Source organism: Plectropomus leopardus, chromosome 16, assembly GCF_008729295.1.
Source record: "Plectropomus leopardus isolate mb chromosome 16, YSFRI_Pleo_2.0, whole genome shotgun sequence".
NCBI lineage: Eukaryota > Metazoa > Chordata > Actinopteri > Perciformes > Serranidae > Plectropomus > Plectropomus leopardus.
Genome location: NC_056478.1, coordinates 5,704,838 through 5,720,968, shown reverse-complemented (window position 1 = coordinate 5,720,968; position 16,131 = coordinate 5,704,838). Strand labels below are relative to the sequence as shown.

The following is a 16,131-nucleotide window of genomic DNA, read 5'->3' as shown; positions in this document are numbered from 1 at the left end:
TCTTTAGGGTACCAACCGAATTGCGAGTCCTGATTCATGTTAAATCAGTCCGGTACCTACGAGTGCATCTGGGTGAGAACACCTTGGCCGACTTTGGGTGCTTTGCAGTGGAGAAAATGGAACTTTGCGGAGTCAGAAAGGAGGTGGAAGTACTGCAAAATGCCCCGAAGACAGGAAGCCAGTCATGGAGCTCCTATGGAATAATGTATGGAAAAATCGTTGGGTACTGGTACTGGACTCAAGATACCACCACCAGTAACAAAGTGAATGACGATGCACACCTACTTTGTGCAGTAATACAGTTAGCGAGCATAGTTCGGTAGGAAAAAAAGGTTCCTCCATGATCTGCTTCTGACAAGATCTGCGGATTACCTCGAGTATCCAGGTCACGATTTCTGAAAAGAGACATTGCTGTTGATTTTTTCCAATCTAATTTTTTTGGCGCTTTGTGCGCCGCAAGCCAAGTGCCATCTAGGTCCATTATATTGGAGAGAAGGCAGAAATCTCTACAGCTGATATCTCCAACACTCTGCAACTCACACTAAACAATATAGACAGATAAAAAGCGTTACAGGTAAGAGGAAAACATATATACTTTTGATTTTTGGATGAACTGTCCCTTTAAGGCCTTAATCCATCTTCAGGTGTTCACTGATAAACTGTCAGACCAATAGCAAAACTCAAAGAGAGGCTGGAAACCTTCATGACTTCATGTTCATTGTGACTTTTGCAGAGTTGTAACTGTTATATGTGTATTGAAATTGACAAAAAACATTAAGTATGTAACTTTTTATACTAATAATGGGACATAGTACTCAATAAAATGCAGCCTAAATGTGAGGAACCTCTGTGGCATCTCTATTTGATCGGGTAGACTATCAGAATCTGCAACACGTAAGAACACGGAGAGCTCTTTCACTGACACCGCTCTGCAGATAGGCACATTATTAACGAAGCACAAGAGGTTACTGTTAATCAATTGACTTGTGTTGCGCTCACAGCCTTCCAGAGACATGTGAGATGATAGAGGTGTGGTTTAATTAAACAACAATGCTTCCTCATTTGGTATTGCACATAACAGGACAGAGCTTCCTCTTTTCACATATTTGGATGTTCAGTCTCGCCAGCATTGTGAAGCGATGAAAAGTAGCTGTCATTAAAATGTATGATTTAGGGACTATTTGTCATTTATGAGAAGGGAAGGGCTAGTCACTGGGGCACTAGGGGAGGCATGTCAAATAACTCTTTGAGCACTGAGAGGGATTTATGTGTATTATTTTGGCATGAGGGAGGCACTTACAACTTTAAATGGTTGTATTTTATATTTATCTTACTGTAGAAGAAGAGTTTATGAAAGAACAGCAGAAATGACTGGCAGATAAATCAGTTAGCAAATTGACAGAAAATTAAATGCCAACTATTTTGATTAACATTTAAGTCTTTTTCTTTTTATATATATATAATTTTGAGGTTTTATTGTTCGTCTCTTCATTGACTACTTTTATTTTTAATACTTAAAGTACATTTTCCTGATTATACTTAATTACTTTTAGTTGAGTGACATTTCAATGTGGGACTTTAACTTGTAAAAGAGTATTTTCACAGAGTGGTATTAGTACTTTTACTTAGTGTTAATTAAGGAACTGAACCCCCTAATCATTTTCTAATTCGCAATGAAAATAAAATGATTCACATTGGGAATTGTTTTTGTATACAACAAGACAAAAAGCGGTATACATTTTGGTATACATAAGGTGCCATAGTGCATAAAACACCATCAAAATAGAGCTTGTTTATATATTTAAAAAAGCACCAGTTGAGGATCCAGCATCCCCTGAAAGGGGTCCTAGTGATGCCTCAAATGTCCTAAAATTGAGAAATTCCTAAAATCCGATAAATACTACAAAAGTCCTAAAATTGTAGAAATATCTAAAAATCTTAGACACATCCTAAAATCCTTAAAAAGTCATAAAATCTGAGAAAAATCATTAAAAAGTCATCAAATCTGAGAAAAATCCTACAATTCTAGAAACATTATAAAATCCAAGAAATGTCCTAAAATCCTAGAAACAGATATTGGGCTGTTGTGACTGGGCCCTTGTTATTTTGCAAAAGTGTCCCCCAAATCAAAGCAAGTTTAGTATCCCTGGTCTATGTCTTGCTTCTCTTTACACACTTCCATCAGAAACCATGCCACCTCATCCTCTTTTTTGGCATGCTGTTCATAAAAAAAATTAATAAAGTTAGGAGCAGCATGTCTGCACGTGAGAACGTTTTGTTCCGATGGGGTAATGTTTGTTTACTCCTTTAAAACACGCTGCAGATCAGACGTGCTCTGCTCAGTTAGGTTAGCTGTGGGCCATCCAGGCTGTTATGTAATACACCAGTACATTACGCTCCCAACCTCGCGTCACTGGATTCCCCGACAGTACATTTGAGATGCCTGCGCTGTACAGTACACCTCCTGACTGCACACTGAACACAATGTCCTTAACTTGCCACACATTCGGAGCTAGTCACGTTTTTCAGCTGCTGGCTCCGCGGGCCAATCAGAAGCCAGGAAATCTGAACAGTGGGCGGGAGTAGCTGTGACGTGTACGCTACTCCAGACTAAACCACGCCCTTCACTACCAAATATGGCAGCGTGTCTGAACCTAACACCGTGCCCGTTTTGTCCTCCGCTGCCCCGGAACAATAGTCTGTAGGTGAGTGAAAGCGCACCGCCCGTCTGTGGTCTGTTTTCTGTTTTGGCGGCTGTAAAAGACAACTAAACTGCAACGGTTAACGGCTGTTTTTGCCACCGTGCTCCGCATGTGACCGAGCGGACAGGGGAGGGGCGGCGTGTCTCGTGTATTGTACCGTGGAACACCGAGTTCCAGTGAGCGTAGCTGGGCGGCAGCAGCAGCCGCGGCCACACCGACGGAAACAAGTCACCGAGACACAGCGGACACCTCCACCCGGCTGAAAGCTCGCATCCTCCGGGTTTTAAATCAGCGTCGTGGGAGCATATCCGAGGACAACGTAACTCAGGCATATTCTTTAGTGTTTCTCTAACGTTTTGTGGTGTTTTTTGTAACGTCAACTAACCCTAACTGTAAGTACTTCGCGTCGGTTAACGTTAGCTTTTCAATTAACCGTTAGCGTTAACGTACGCTAATGGTAGCCAAAAAAAAGTGCTAACTTTTATTATTGTGTTCATTCATGAAGTGTTCGGTTGTGTTTAGCTAGTTAGCTAACGTTAGGTCGTCTTATATCAACAGTTAAAGCTAATGTTAACGTGCAAAATTAACGTTTGTGGTTTCAGCTTATTCAGCGTCTATCAGGCACACTCAACTTGTTTTGCATGGGGGCCACTTGTGCAAAATGACAGGAGGCCAGGGGCCAGTGCAGCAGCCCCAAACATGTTTCTAGGATTTTAGGACATTTTTTGGATTTAGGACGTTTCTAGGACGTTTCTAGGATTTTTAGGATGTTCCTTGGACCTAGGGCTTTTCTAGGTTTTCTGACATTTCTGACATTTTTTGGGTTGTATGAAATTTCTTGGATATTAGGGTGTTTCAAGGATTTTCAGACATTTCTTAGGTTGTTGGACATTTCTTGAATTTGAGGGCGTTTTAAGGATCTAAGATGTTTCGAGGATTTGAGGACTTTCTAAGTTGTTTGGACGACTCTAGGATGTTGTTACATTTCTTGGCTTGTAGGACATGTCTAAGATTTTAGCACGTGTCTAGGAATTAAGGAAATTTCTCAAATTTGAGGATATTTCTTGGATTTTAGGATATTTCTATAGTTTTAGGACATTACTGGCCCAGCTTGGACCTTTGTCAGGGTGCAGGGGATCCTCCACTGGCTCTTTTTTGATAAACATGCTCTATTTTGATGCTGTTTAATGCACTCTGGTACCTTATGTGTACTAAAATTGCAAAAAAAGTGTAAGTACATCTCTTTTAGTATAGTATTACCAACATATTATGATATGGCTATGCTGCCCAGCATTGGTGTAGTGGAGGTTACACATGTAGTGGGGGTATAACCACCTCTTTTTCTGACCGTTTACAGTATACTCACCTATCAGCCAAAAAACCTTTGGAATATATAGGAAAATATAGCCACTTCAGACTCAGTAACCTACCATCTACCTAGTAGTACATCCACCTTATCAACTACACCACTGTTTAACTGAACCTCTTAACGAAAGCATTGTGTGTTTATCTTATATATAAGAAATAATCTTCATGTTCTTTCAATGCTGATGTAGTTGCTGTGAGAGCTTGTTGAGTCAAGGACGTCATCAGAACAGCAAGAAAGGAGAAGAGCGCTGAATACTTTAATATTAATATGGGTGCTTTGACAACATGTTTTGTGCGATAGCTATGGTGTTTGATGTTTTTATTCAGTGGCATTGATTGGGCAAAACTAAAGGAGGATAATTTAAATGCTGTTTGTGGGGAAAAAAAGATGGCCAAACAGGTAATATAAAAGGTGTCATTGTTAATTATGCTCACCCTGAACTGTCCAGTAAGGTCAGACAATGTATAATGTTAATGCAGCCTGTAAAACCATTAACAGCTGTTTTATATCACAATATTGAAATAACTATAGTATACCCACCTATCACTGAAATACACCTATCAGCCATGATTTTAAAACCATTGACGGGTGAAGTGAACAACATTGACCATTTTGATACAATGCAGTGTGACGCTGGGAAACGTTTTGTTCTGACATTTGTGTAGATGCCACCTGTCGCCCTTCACCCACCCAAACACTCGAGGCTATGCGGCACTCCCTTTGGTTGTGGCCCTACAGCAGGACAATGCATCATGCCACACCCCAGAAACTGCTCAGAAATGGCCTGAGGAATGTAAGAAAGAGCTCAAGACATCAACCTGGCCACAAATATCCCAGATCACTATCTTAGCGAGCTTACATGGGACGTGCTGGTTCCCGAAAGATACCCAGGAACCACAACGAGGTTTCCTTGGATTTTGCTCTGGCCTGTCGATACATGGACACAGGCCTTTTTGGGTTGTCCTGAAGTGTCTGGCACTGGGGTGCTGGTGGCGGATCCTTTGGGTTCTGTGGATTGTGAGGTGAGGTACCGGGACATCCGATACTCGATCAGATTTGTAGCGAGGGAATTTGGATGCCAGGTTGACACCTGACATTCTTTGTCAAATTCCTTGTGTGTGGCTTGGCGCATTGTCCTGCCTGGAGGGTCATCAAGGGAGTGCCATTTCCATTAGGGGGGTTACTTTGTTGCAACAGTGTTTTGGTGGGTTGAGTGTTTTGGGGGGCATCCACATGAATCCCAGGACCCCAGGTTTCCCAGCCCAAAATTTCTTGATAACAAAATAGTCAATGTTAACTAGGGGTCATCAGATTATCAGCCTGGCGGATTATCGGCCCGATATTTGACATTTTGCCAATTATCTGTATCAGCGTTTTAGGTAAATGATCATACATGAAATTAATTAAAGAAAAAGTGTGCGTATTATGCTCAGCTAACACCAGGGGAGGCAGTCTGCAATACATGCAAAGAAGTGTCAGTGTGGGAGGAACTTTTACTGTAAAACCTCATTGAGTTTGAGTATAATCACTATCTGTATCGGCCCGACAAACCAATATCGGTTGATCTCTAAGGTTAATCTCTTCACCTGTCAGTGGTGTTAGTTTTATGGCTGGTCTGTGTATAGGAGAGTATACCCACTTCCTTCTCGTTAACTACCCACCTCATCACCTACCACTACGCCTATGCTGCCAGGCTCTAACTTAACCCGTCAGCTAACGCTTTTTGTCTTGTTATAAATGTAAGTGTACAACTCCATTTTCTGTCATTGGCCATGTAGTTGCTGTGAGAGCCTGCTGAGCCAAGGACGTCGTCAGTGCAGCAGGAAACGAGATGAGCACCAAGAGGAAGGCAGAGACCCACTCGAGGGCAGCAAACAGACCACGCATCATGAAGTCTGCGGGCTCGCGAACTGATTCAGAGCGAGACTCTGGATTCTCAGGTTTGACCAAACTCCTGTCACAGTGCTTAGATTACACTGGATCACTTCACTGAAGCTACTCTTCCTCCTGTCTATAGATGCAAGCTCAGAGCACATGAGCAACATGGACACCACAGACTCTGAGGACTCACCCCGCCCTGTGGTGCAGCAGGGACCGCAGACTTCCTCGCAGCTGGCTGTGGTGGGAGGCTCCTACTCCAGCCTCTCTCCGATGATCATCATGAACAACGTCCTCCTCAAGCAGGTACACTGCTGCTACTCAAAACTATAACATAACGCTGATAACTTGATCTGTGTGGAAGAACTTATTCCCCGTTTCTACTCAGATTCATTCCTAAACCTTAAATAGGGGTGGGCGATATCGTGAATATTCTCTTTTCACGTGCAATTTATAAAATGACTGTATTGTGAACATCGAGTAGAAATTGTTACGTCGTTTTTGTAAGCAAAATGCGTTTAGGTTCTCAGGGTTGACACAAATGAGTGACCAACAGGAGGGACGTAAACTTGAAGTAGAGGAGCTCAAAATGAAAGCCAACTTATTTCAAGAATGAAAATAGGCAAAAAGATGAGACCGTGAAAACCAAAAATGATGTTTAATTGATTTCTGGTTCTCTAATGGGTCATTTAAGATTTTATGACAAAGATTATGTCTTCAAACATTTTGTTGAGCACACCAGTTTAGTTCAACTCAATGAGATCACTCAAGTCTGCATTAAACCTTTTAATTTTTAATGATTAATTGAAATTACTTATTTCCATCATATCACCACAATGTTGCTGACAGTGCTGTTCTTCTTAAAATAACTTGTCATTTTTGTTTTTTGCTTATGTAGAATTGTCACTGGCACATTTTGTACCTCAAGCTGAGTTATTTTTCTGTATTTTTGTGTATCCTTAATATTCATACTCCATTATGACGAACCCAATGTGGGTGTAACCTGCATGTGCATTTTGTCTGAATGAATGTACTGCATATCAGCACTCGTCATCTGACCCTGGGACAGAAATTACTTAAGTTATATTATCGGACAAAAGTTCGTTTGGGGCACCTAAAGATGAAGAGAGAGAAGCGGAGAGCGTGAGTGTGAGGGTTAGCAAGAGTGTGAAACAAAATGGATCTGTTTTCAAATCCGTGACTATCTAAACCTGAAATATTTTCTTTTACTGTAATTTATAATTTGCCAAGTGTTGTCATCAAAACTGTGTGTGTTTTAATTTGTATTTATCTCATATTGAATGCATATAACCACAATGTTGTCATTAGTCTACATAATATCTGCCTTGATAGGTTATATTTTTCAAGTTCACATATTTTTATTTTCTTTTTCTCTGTTAGGAGATGCTCACAAATTCAAATAATTTATTGGCCTATTGAAGTGTATCATATAAAATAAAATACCTACAGTTATTATGTTTAAAAGAAAAGCAAGAGTGTGAGTGAGACATTAAAAGGTCAAAGTGGAGCTTTATTTGATTATTATGTAACGTCACTCTGTGGTTTAATGGTAAGGTGGATACTCCGCCGCAGACTGGAGTCTGACCTGTGACAGCTGCCTCATGAATGAGTCAGACTCAGGTTGTGTAGTCAGATCTGCATCAGACACCAATCCTCTAAACGGGGATTAGTTATCTGAGAACATCTAATTGGGTTGCTATGTGGCTGTGACAGTGCTCTGTGGGGAGCAGTGGAGACACTATTATAGACAGTTAATCATCAGAAAAAAACATTAGAAGTTTTGACAATTTAAATGATTAAAAAAGGACCAATGAAATCCTTTTTAATGATTATCCCCACATTCCGTGTTTTTGTTTTATTCTGAGCCTGTTTTGTCATTAGAAAAGTGTACTATCATAAATATATATATCGTGCATAAATAAAATGTCAACAATTTGATAAGAAAAATTAATGAGTATGAATAATTTTGAAAATTTTGAAGACAACATTTCATTAGACAGTGCTCTGATTCGTTTCCTTCCTTTTGTGACAATGTCTTTAGAGGATGTTTTCCACATTACTGAAGGGTCCAATAATGTGGAAGACACCCTTTTTTTTAGCTTAGGAGCTCTTGCTCCTAGTTTCAACATATAACAACCACTTTCTGCTTTTGAAAGTTAATTCCATTTTTATCGTCAAATTCTGCTGTTCCGTCTGTGTTTTCTGCATCGCTGTACTCATGGGACCCTAATTAAATCTTATTGTTCCTGTCGCACACAAAGTTTATGATTTATGGGTTTGTTTGCTGCATTAAGTCATTAATTTTGCTGGAATCTCTGCTTTGTGGATATTTGTGATGGGTGTTTGTCAGGGTGTTAGTGTTTCATGGACTAAATGATTAATTGGTGCGATATGTTCATGGTTTCTGTTCTTATCTTCTGCGAAGAGAGTTGCAGTTGCTCACTTTTTGGAAAAAAAATCATTTCATTGTTCTCAAACAAACAAAGGAAAACGAACAAATGTAAAATAGGCAAGTGCTCGTGGGACCCGCTTTTTTTAATGCTCTCAATTTTGTCTTTGTTCCCTTTGCAGCCTCGTGATAATCCTCCTGCTCTGAAGCCCTGGGGGTTCAGTCCTACAGTGGAGGTGGTCCAGCCCGTGGTCCAGCCTGTAGTCCAGCAGCCTCAGGTGGTCTTCCTTCAGCCTGTGGTCTCTCGTCAAGCTTCACCTGCCTCCAAAGAAGCCTCCTCTCGACACAGGCGCCCTAAGAAGTATCTTCCAATCCTGAAATCTTACCCCAAGATCGCTCCACATCCTGGGGACAGCTCCAGTTCCTCAGGGAGAGGAACTGCTTCCTCCTCCTCCTCCTCCTCCGACCTTGGGGCGTCCTCCTCCTCCTCCTCCTCCTCCTCCTCGTCTTCTTCAGGGTCAGAGAAGGGCAGCAGTTTGACCTCCAGCCACCGGGAACATTGTTTGAGAGAGAAGCAGCAGAGAAATCTGTGTACTACTAAATCAGCCTCAACCACTCCCAGTCTTCCTGTTACCCCCGCCACCACGTCCCCTCTGCTCCAGAGCCGACTCTCTGTCCCCACAACAGAAACCAGGGCCAGCAGCAGTCCTGCCAGGGAGAAGCCTTCATTAGTTGTCAGCCAGGCCGAGTTTCCCACCTCCCTGTCTGTTACTCACACCACTGGCCCTGTTCCCCGGATGGTCACCCAGGAGAGCAGCTCGCCAGCAGAATGTAACCTCAGTGACAGTGACGCTGACATAAAGAGGAAGCGCTTCTGCAACACATACAACATCCTTAGCAAATCCGGCCTGCTGGACATTGCGATGCGCACTAAGGAGCTCACCAGGCAGAACCGACGCACCCAGAGCGACCTGGACCGGCTAAAAGAGCACACAGACCTCTTCCTTCAGGCTCTGTGTAGCGGCGACAACAGCATTTTTGTAAAGCTGCAGGCCAGCCTTCAGGAGGAGGCTGGAGAGAGAGAGGGAGAGAGCTGCCCAGACCAGCTTAAAGGCAGATTAGACCTAGACTAGGGCGAGAGGGTAATCCTTCAGACTGAGATGGGTAAAGGAAGGCCAGTGTTCGGGGGGGGGGTGGTGTGTGTAGAGACAGATGGACCGAAAGTAATGTGCTCCTCAATACACACCCAGCCCCCAACTCTCTCATTCAGACAGTGTGCTGTGGCCTACATTTTGGCTGCCGGCTGCCTGAGGGCCCTGACACACCAAGCCGACCTCGAAGAATCAGTGCAGTTAAAGACTTTTTGTTGCCTCTTTTGTTAAGAGTTGTGCTTGGACTGATAAAACTGTAGCTGACGGCCAGTTGACAGCGAGCACATAAGTTTTGCACCTGTGAGAGAGGTGGTCAGCTTTTACAATCCAGGAAACATCACTGAGAAGCAAACTACCATTTTTTTTGCCACTGAATTTGTGAAACTCGCTCTGAATTCATGACGCTCAGATTATGAAGTGAGAATATCGGTATAAGGAGTATATTAATACATATATATACGTTTGGTTATTTATAATGCACTGGGGCAGAGACGGTGCAGTAGAATGTCAGGCGCATCGAAAGTGAAACTTAACCGTTCATTCTGCTGGGTTTAAAACTTCGCTTTCACTTACAAACATCTGCATGATATGATTATATTATAATGATTTCAAAAATACAAAACATGAAAGAACACCCACCGCCCCCCTCGTCGTCAGCTACTGCCACACATACTGTCATTCTGTGGGAAACACCGAATCACGTGTGAATATTCGAAGCTTCGATTTGATGCGATGGGACTTGAGGGTGTCGTTCATACACACTATCATGACCTGACTTTGGTAGAACTTGGTGCCACTGCCCTTGTGTTATAAAGAGGGGGGAGAGAAGGTGGAAGGTGGATTACTGTGTGCAGTTTTTGTGTTAATTATTAATAACTCGAACACTGTGGGTCAGGCCAGATCACTAGATGCAAAGCAAACACCCACAGTTTTCAGCTACAGTTAGACTCACCTGTTTCTATTCTTTGTCAGACAGTAAATTTAATTGCTTGAAGCGGGGGTCAATGCCCGCGCTGAGGACACTGGCTTCATTCGTGTCCGACACTAGCCACCTTCTTTCCTCCACCAATTTACTAGTGAAAAAAAAAAGGGAAGCATCAGAGGACTGATTTAGATTTTAGTTACCATGGAAATGATTAAAGCTTTCCAGCATGTGGGGCATGTCTTTAGCTTGTGGACAAAGAAAATAATAGAGGTGAAAAAAACGAGAAGAACCCTCACTTAATCAGTGAAATCATGGATTTGCAGGGTCACTGAGACCTTTCACCATTTATTCTGTCCCTGAATCAACAAGCTTAATCACCCAGACAGCCACAGATAAGGTCGAGCAGTGCCATCAGTGAAGGACACACTGTGAGAAAAAACTATGTGCGATGGTCGGCCACACACTGACGGTGCTGTTCGGTAAGCAGCTGCCGACTCGGTGTGTTTGGGACCTACGGTGAAACGGGGCCAAAACCACAGCTCAGTTCTGCTACACTACAGTCTGACTCGACTCTTCCGCTGAAACTGCCTCTCTGTTGCACAGAAATCTTTTGCTCATCGGCAATCAAGAACCTTGAGAGATTTGGATCCCATGCATGAAGCAGTGAATACAGCTTTTTGTGTTGTTTTTTATGCAAAATTTAAAGACTGCATATGTAAACTTTAACAGTGCATGACCAGGTGTTCTCATGTAAAACTGAAAAACAGCTGAAAATGTCTCTCTACTTTGATTGAATTCAGTTGACGTTTCTGTTGTTTCAACAGTTTTGCATCATTCATGGTAGTCCTCTCAGCTATGTTCCACTGACAGACATCCAGTCAACAGTCAAAGAGTGCACATAATCCAAATTATTTTAGGCAGCAGTTACAATTATGTAAAGTTGATAATCATTATGACAGGCTTATGGAAATGATCTCGTGTCACATTGAATGGCCTCCTGCCAGGCAGCATCTTAAAACAGACAAATGTGCCTAAAGTGTTTTTTTTTTTTTAAACTCCTGCTGCATTTTGAACTTGATGTGGAAGATTTGGCACGCCTCGATGACTGTTTCAAGTTTATCATTCCCATCATGTTGATGGCAGCTGTAGTGCAAAGTGGCTGGAAGTGAAGCTCTTAACAGACATTCAGATGCTTCCTGGTAACATCCCAGTGTAAAGAGTGCTTCCTGTTGTATATTTATCACTAACTGGTGTATGAGTTCTGTCATTTTTTGTGTGTTTTTTTTATATAATCATGGATGTAATTTAACGTGTATTGTCTAATTTAAGTGCAGACTTTTGAAAGCTTTGTCTGTTTTTCACCTGTATGAAATGATCATTTTGTGAACCACTAAGACGAACATCAAGTCGAGTTTCTTGATTGAGACCAGCTCAAATTTGGGCCTCATGAGTCCGGAAAAAGTTTGTTGTCCGAATTAGGAACAGTTTTTGATGCTTCATATAAACTTTTTGTATGTTTATAAATTATGGCCTTAATATCCAAACCTTGTCACAGAGCTTTGCATTTGCACTAAAGTAATCTGAGAGCAGCTCTTAAGCAATTTCTGGGCAGAATTTAACGGCAGCTACGGTAGCACCTTTTGAGGCAGTCTTTTTAAATTACTTGAAGTGCATTGAGAGGCATCATAAGCACACTACCAGTGTATACGTACTATTCCTAACGGACAGCTGTGCATAACACTTACATTGTCCAATTTTCTTTTTTTTAATTTCTTGCAGTTTCACACTTTTTGCATTTTCTGTGTCTTTAACTGTATTTTAATATTTGATGTAATAATTAAATATTTTTTTGATCATTTTCTCTTCAGTCAGATGCAACGACAAGTACTATATTCTTGGAATTCATGTGGATATTGTTGTTAAAGGTCCAGTGTGTAGGATTTAGGGCGATGTAATGGCAGAAATCATATATGATAAGATTGTGTTCTTAATGTATAATCGACTGAAATTAAGAGTTTTCGTGTTTTTGTTACCTTAGAACGAGCTGTTTAAATGTAAATGTGGAGCTGTTCCTCGTTCTCAGAGTCAGTCATGTTTCTACAGCAGCCCAGAAGGGACAAACCAAACACTGGCTCTAGATAGGGCCATTTGCATTTCATGTCAGCCGCTATAGTTTACAGCCCCTTAATGACGAGCCGAAAAGTGTTGTAAAAACACTGATTTTTAACATAAACTGCTGTATTCGGTGTTTCTAAAGGTTTAAATTACATGGTCTGTTTGATTTGGAGCCGAAGAGAACTCTGCGGTTAATTCGTCCACCAGTAAAATCAGCCAGCCCGAGCTAGCAGCCCGTCGGCAACACCCGAACAGCATCACAGACGCACAAAAGTGGGATGTAAAACTGCTTTTTCAGCGTTTTTACAGGTTTTAATCACTTGGTCCGTTTGTTTTGGAGATGAGGAGACCTCTGCGGAAAATCTGCTCCCGATAAAAATGTACAATGTACAATGGAGGAACCAGGGGGAATTTCAGATGGTTGTAATCCCCAATCCTTGCCACTAGATGTCACTAAATCCTACACATTGCTCCTCTAAAGCTTTTCTGTACAGTTAGAAAATCTTTGAAATGATGACGATGTTTGCCTTCTGCTGAAATTAGGTCTGGCTTATCCAATACTCGAGTGAAAATATATAAAAAAAAAAAAAAAAAAAAAAGGTCGAAGTTTTGTTTAAAAAGCACAACAACAATGGTCATGTCCAGCCTTTTTTTAAGAGGTTTACTTTTTCGCTGCCATCAGCTTTAAACATAGCACATGAATTCATGAGAGTGGCTACCATGAGCTCACTGTCATATAACGTTTAGGATAGTTTATGTATCCGATCATATGTTTCTGTTCATATATGCTACATGCTGTTTAAAGATTGTTGTTGCTGTCGTTGTGAAATGATCATGTTATGTGACCGCAATTTTCTGATAACTCAAAACGGCTAGTTTTGCTTGTACAATACGACAAGTAATTTTATAACACTGGATTTTGAAGTTTTTATTCAAATGTGGGCCTTTTTTCATTTTAAAATATTTGTGAATATTTTATCAAAATGTTTCATGATGGACAAAATGATCATCAGCCCAAATAATTGCTGTTTTTTTTATGTGAAACAAAGGAATTGTGGTGGAAACACCTCAGTAGATTTAGGCAGATTGGATGTATTGTGGTTTGCCGGCAATCCATTTTCTATTCTAAAAATATAAATGCAAAACATCAGTTATAAATAATGATACTTCAGCTATATCAATCAAAAATCTCTGCTTGAGAAAGGTTTTGCTGTAACATGCTTTAGGAATATTTTTGTACATTTACGTTAGAGGCTCATTGCTGGTGTAATAAATGTCATTCCAAAGAAACTTTACTTCTTGGATATGATTCTTGGATATGATTTTAATTTTTTCACTTTATCGCTGAATTAATGCTGCTGCCTCTTGAGTTTTCAAGTGTCAAGTCTTGGATCTTTGATAGAGGTGAGAGGGACTTGAGGTGTTTATTTTTGCAGTTTTCCACACACCTCTCATCTGCCTAGCAAACCTGGAGATGTGGAGAAATTAAAAATAAACCTCTGCTCGAGTTGTGCAAATGGATCACTGAATAATGAGATGATTTACCAAAGTGAGAGATTATACCATAAATATATCTACATATATCTGTTCCTCTGCAGTCAAATATTTCTTAGGTTTATTCTTTACATTTTTGAAACTAAAGTCGCTGTGCTTGTTGTAAATATCCCAAATCATAAAGTATGTGATTTATGGACATCATTGGTAGACACCTTGTTACACACTTTATACTTTGTTAACATACGGAGGATTAACCATTTAATCTCTTCAGTGTACCTCCCCTCAAATAGGCCTTAATTAAGGGATCTTGTTAAATAATTTGCAGTAAATCACTAGATTAAAGTCTTTGGTGGGACACTGCACAGCTGTCGTATTAAGACAAGTGTTGTGTAGTTTAGTGACTGTTACTCCCCCCAAATTCAACCTGAACCTGAAGATCTCATCAGTCATAATAACAGAAGAATACCTTTGTGGATATGAGGCCTTTAAATTAAGCTTTCAAATATTTGCACTTGAAAATACAGCTGAAAACTAGCAACTACTTTCATGATGAATTAATTCATCTTTTTTAAAAAGTGGAAAAATGCACTTCACAGTTTCCCAGAGTCCTTCAAATTGCTTCTTTTGTAAAACCAACAGAACAGAAAAAGGGCAAATTCTCACATTCAAGAGGCTTGAAGCACCAAATGTTGCACATTTTCACTTGATAAATAGTTGGCTATTCGTATAATCGTTGCAGCTCTACTTAAATTTACAGCCAAAAAAAGAAGGGGGGATTCTCATCTTGGCTCCAGTTTTTGTACACTACTGCTCTTATAGAGAAAATAATCAAACAAATAATTAAGTTTCTGATAAAATACACAACATCAATTAAGATGAAAACAAAATATGTTGTCAATTGTAGTTGCAAAATAAAAAGGTAAAATCACAATACAATAAAAGGATGAAGACATTCTCGGGTCACTTACTGTAAACCTACAGTATATTTAATATTTCAGGTATTTTGAATGCATATATTTATTTATTTATTAACTTGCAATAAAGCAATAAAGCCTTAATACCTCTGTGATTCCAGAGTGAGTCGTCTGGTCGGACGTTGTAGTTTACAGTTTTGACCACTGGATGGTGACAATGATAGATCCTTGTGTGGAAAACTTTTCTTTTTTTTATTGAGCACTTATTATTATTACCAGGGGCAGATGTAGAGATTTGGGGTCCTGGGGCCACAGGCACAATGTCTTTTTTTCAACATTTATCTTGATTTAATATAAAATATACCTAAGATATGTCTTCAGTGTACTCAGTGATAGTAAAGAAGCTCCTGAAGGAAAAAGGTTGGGAACCACTGTACACGGTCCAGCCATATATTATTTATTTATTTTTTTTTTTTTTACATTTTTGTGGCAAAACATCTTGTTATAATATGAAATATCTTGCAAAAAAGAAGGAAAGTTTCTTGTTTTATCCATAGGTTGTAACATGAAAATATAAAAACGTAAGAAGAAAAACAATTTTTACTTGGTTAAACAACACAGCTACTATCTAAACAAACCAAAAAAGTACCATTTTAGAAATTTAAGAGCAGCAACACTAAAACAGACAACAAAAAACTGGTTGAAACCAGAGGCATCACAACTAACAGATCTGAATTACACACATGCACTGGTATGGCTCTGCACACAATATGCACCTTTCAGAATCAGTCTATTAAAAATATCATACATTGATATTATTTTCTATTTTTTTTTTTTGTTATTCCTAACCAGCATCAGTCCCAATCATGAATGTCAAGTTTTCATTAATTAAAAAAAAAATTAAACCCTTTAAATTTAAGATCTTTGTCATAGTACCACTATGTTATTAGATGAAAAAAAAAAATTCAATATACTNATTTAAAAAAAAATTAAACCCTTTAAATTTAAGGTCTTTGTCATGGTACCACTATGTTATTAGATGAAAAAAAAAACCCACTAAAATGAATTATTTTCAATATACTACATACAAAGTTTTAAAAAAAAACCCACAGCCTGGGATTTGTCAGTGATTTGCAGCAATATTAATTATGACAGTGCACCTAGTAAAAA

General features: G+C 39.9%; 2 protein-coding genes across 2 annotated transcripts in view; both read left to right on the top strand.

Moving 5' to 3' along the window:
* Positions 1-2,711: 2,711 nt before the first annotated feature.
* On the top strand, positions 2,712-13,840 carry cipcb (CLOCK-interacting pacemaker b). Its single transcript, XM_042503100.1, is given in 5 exon segments — positions 2,712-3,094; positions 5,850-6,011; positions 6,089-6,255; positions 8,542-9,438; positions 9,440-13,840. Coding segments are annotated over 4 exon segments (1,215 nt in total). The 5' UTR covers positions 2,712-3,094; positions 5,850-5,902; the 3' UTR covers positions 9,482-13,840.
* znf410 (zinc finger protein 410) overlaps positions 10,884-16,131 on the top strand; it is a 12,822-nt gene continuing 7,574 nt past the window's right edge. Inside the window, exons 1-2 of the mRNA XM_042503908.1 lie at positions 10,884-10,914; positions 12,724-12,830. Coding sequence (XP_042359842.1) covers positions 10,884-10,914; positions 12,724-12,830 — 138 coding nt within the window. The remainder of the gene's footprint in view (positions 10,915-12,723; positions 12,831-16,131) is intronic.